Raw genomic sequence first — 3180 nt, 5'->3', positions numbered from 1 at the left:
TGTAGGAGGGGCTGCGTGCGGGGTCCCTGGGGAGGGTCCCAGGAGGAAGGAGTTTATCTTGCTAAATCCCTCCTGCGACCTGGTGGCTTTTAGGGAATCCCTCGGAGAGTTCTGCCTGTGGATGGAGGCCGTGGGGCGTGGGGGGGTGGACGGGACCGGGGCACCTCCCGGGAGGGGAGGAGCAGTGGAGGTCAGGGTGGGCTGGTGCGCGGGGAGCGGGGGGGCGGGATGGAATGGGCTGTACCAGTGAAAGGAACAGGCCTGCGCTAGTAAAACAAAATCCTGCTGTCTCCTGGTGCAGCGAGAGGGCAGGCGGTTTGGAGGCTGAAGGCAGCATGCTTCCAGCACCCACAGTGGGAAGCGTACCCTGAAAACAAACCTCCTCCCGACCTGTGGCTAGGCCTGCTGGTGTTCCTTTTGTTCTCTTCCTCCCTAAGCATCCTGAATCCAGACCCCATGAGTGTTTGCCACAAGTGTGAGGGGCTCCAGTGAAGCTGTGATGTGTTCCATCTGCCCTTCCTGTGTTACCTGTCCCCAGCTGGCATCGCCCTTCCTGCCATGGCTCTTGAATAAGGAGCTGTATTTCTTGTCAGCCTTCAGTTTCCAGCCCTTTACACCATTTCTGATGTTGTTCTTGCAGGGGTGTGAACACTTTTTCTCCAGAGGGGAGGCTGTTCCAAGTGGAGTATGCTATCGAGGCCATAAAGGTATCGTCAGCTCTGTCTGGTTGCCAAACTGCGTTGTTAAGGGCTCTTTCAAACCCCAAACCTGGGTTTTGTTAGAAATAAAACAGGCAGGTTCTACTCATCTGGGCTCTGGTCTTGCTCTGTGATGAGGCAGGGTTTGGCCGGTTCCCAAGGCAGTACGCAACGCCGAGCGGGAGCTGCTGCCTTTCCTCGTGGGCGCTGCTCCGGCATGCGACTGCTCTGGCAGCTCTTTGCCAGCCCTTCACCCACGGTTTGTAGTAGGAGAGCTGTACGCCAGCGTTCAATTCCTTCCGTCTGCCAAACCTCCTGCAGCTCTGCTCTTTTATGGGTTGTGAAGAATCAAAAGCCATCGATTTCCCCCAAATTCAGGGGAATGTTCCTCTCCCTCTCTCCTGCCGACCAATTTACCCCCAAACCAAACACAATCCAAAGATGCTAATCCCCAAATCAAACCTACTAAAAGCTAATGCCGAGGCGAGGGGTGCTGGATGCCTGCATGCCATGACTCTGCCTGCAGAAGCTCACGCTGCCAGCACGTCGTGCATTTCATGTCTGTAAACACTTAGATAAGAGCAGAGGAGCGCTCTGCTTTTGCTTCACCTCCCTGAGCTAATGCTTCCCTTCCAGGCCGTGGGCTTTATGTGGAGTCCCTTTTAAAAAACAAAACAAAACAAAAAACCCATGGTGGCAATTTTTCTTTTCCTAGGTCAGCTTTCCTTTTCTTAGCTTGCTGCTGTTGCAGCTTGGCGTGGGTCACCCTTTCCTCAGGTGAATTTTAAAACCTGAAGGTAAAAGTTGTCATGAGCAAACTAACCTACCTCTGCAGAGCCAAACGGCCTTGCCGGGGCGTTAAGTGTTTTTAATTGATAAATATTCTTGTTTCTGACAGTGTGGGCGTTAATTGGGAATAAGTTTATAAACTTGGGGGGGAAACGGGTCAAGCGAAGAAGCTCTGAGCAGGCCTGTGTTTGGACTGGGGAAAAGGAGGGCGCTGGCTTTATCTTCCCTGTACCCCTTATTGAAGTAGTGCTTGTTGAAGCACTGCTTAAATGAGGAGGCCAAAAATAATAATGTTTATTAAAGCATTGGGAAGTAGAAACTCTCAGAAGGGTGTCAGTCACCATGCTGGCTTTATACTTGCAAATACAGCTACTAGAGGACCAATCATACAGAAGCCTGCTGGCTTTTCCCTCTTTTCCAGATCAGCCTGACTGAATTGCCACAGCTCAGGTGGCTCTTGTGACACGTTACGTGTGGTGCCCCCTGCGTTAGGGGCGTGAGAGGAGTTTTTATTGGCGTGCTCTAGCTTCATTAACAAAAATACATCTGGGATGACATCAGGTGTCCCTTCTTCCCTTGGGGTTTGTGTGCCGCTGTGGCAGGCTGCGTGCTTAAAGGATGGGAGTGTTGGGCGACATCTAAACCATGAGTGCCTGCGGTGGGGAGATTCCCCTCTGCCTGGCCTGTGGGGAAGCTTGCTGCTAAAATTATCCCATGTAGCCTGATTTGGGTATTTGGAGTCAGCATCCCCACGCTGCAGGTGGTTATTCCAGTAAATGCCCCAGCGTGGAAAAGCTGAGAGTACCGGGAGCAAGGTAGGGTGGGAGCCCTTGAGGTCTGACCCTCCACCTCGGCTGTGCTCCTGGCTGTGGTGATGCTGTGGTGTCCTGGAGAACCAGGGTAAAATCTGCTGCAGGTGATGAGCTGCTGCCTGGAAAACGGTACGTGTGCAAAATGCTCTTGTTCCTGCTGTAAATTTTGTGGATACAAGGTAGCCTGGGAGAAAAGGAGCTAATGGGAAGAAAAATGCCCAAGCCAGAAGTACAGATGCAATCAGAATTAAGACCGTTGTGTGAAATCCTCCTCTCTCGCTTTAAAATTTAATTTCTGTCTTGCAAATGAAGAATTCACAAGGCCTTTTAAATTCATAAGGCTTTAAGCTGTAAAAATTGATGTTGCTCACGGAGGAGCTTGGTGATTTGCAGCAGCCCTGCTGGGTTCTGATGAACTAATCAGCTGGGAATTAGCACGGGTTTAACCTTTCCAGTTTCCTACTTCAAGTCGTAACATTTAAAATGCAGTGCACAAAGCCTTGCGGGTGGGTTTCTGTGTCGGTGATGCAATTATCTCCAAAACAAAACGCCTACAAATAATACAAGTCAAAATTAGCGTTGCACCGATTATATTTATGTGAGCTGTCGTGGCTGGGCCCTGTGTCGAGTGGTAACTGTGTGGTGGTTTCCAGCTTGGTTCCACGGCCATCGGGATCCAGACCTCGGAGGGCGTCTGCCTGGCTGTGGAGAAGAGGATCACCTCCCCGCTCATGGAACCCAGCAGCATTGAGAAGATTGTAGAAATCGATTCCCACATAGGTAAGGAATCACAGAATCATTTGGGTTGGCAAAGCCCTTTAAGCTCCCCCAGCCCAACCGTTCCCCTACCCCTGCCATCCCACCCCCAAACCCTGGCCCTC

General features: G+C 51.4%; 1 protein-coding gene across 1 annotated transcript in view; it reads left to right on the top strand.

The window, feature by feature from the left end:
- Positions 1–3180, top strand: part of PSMA5 (proteasome 20S subunit alpha 5) — a 12683-nt gene that overhangs the window by 1343 nt on the left and 8160 nt on the right. Inside the window, exons 2-3 of the mRNA XM_009635666.2 lie at positions 641–707; positions 2953–3079. Of these exons, the coding sequence (XP_009633961.1) occupies positions 641–707; positions 2953–3079 (194 nt within the window). The remainder of the gene's footprint in view (positions 1–640; positions 708–2952; positions 3080–3180) is intronic.

Source organism: Egretta garzetta, unplaced genomic scaffold (genome assembly GCF_000687185.1).
Source record: "Egretta garzetta isolate BGI_Z169 unplaced genomic scaffold, ASM68718v1 scaffold623, whole genome shotgun sequence".
Classification (NCBI taxonomy): domain Eukaryota; kingdom Metazoa; phylum Chordata; class Aves; order Pelecaniformes; family Ardeidae; genus Egretta; species Egretta garzetta.
The sequence above is the reverse complement of the archived record's forward strand: the minus strand, read 5'-3'. Positions and strand labels throughout refer to the sequence as shown.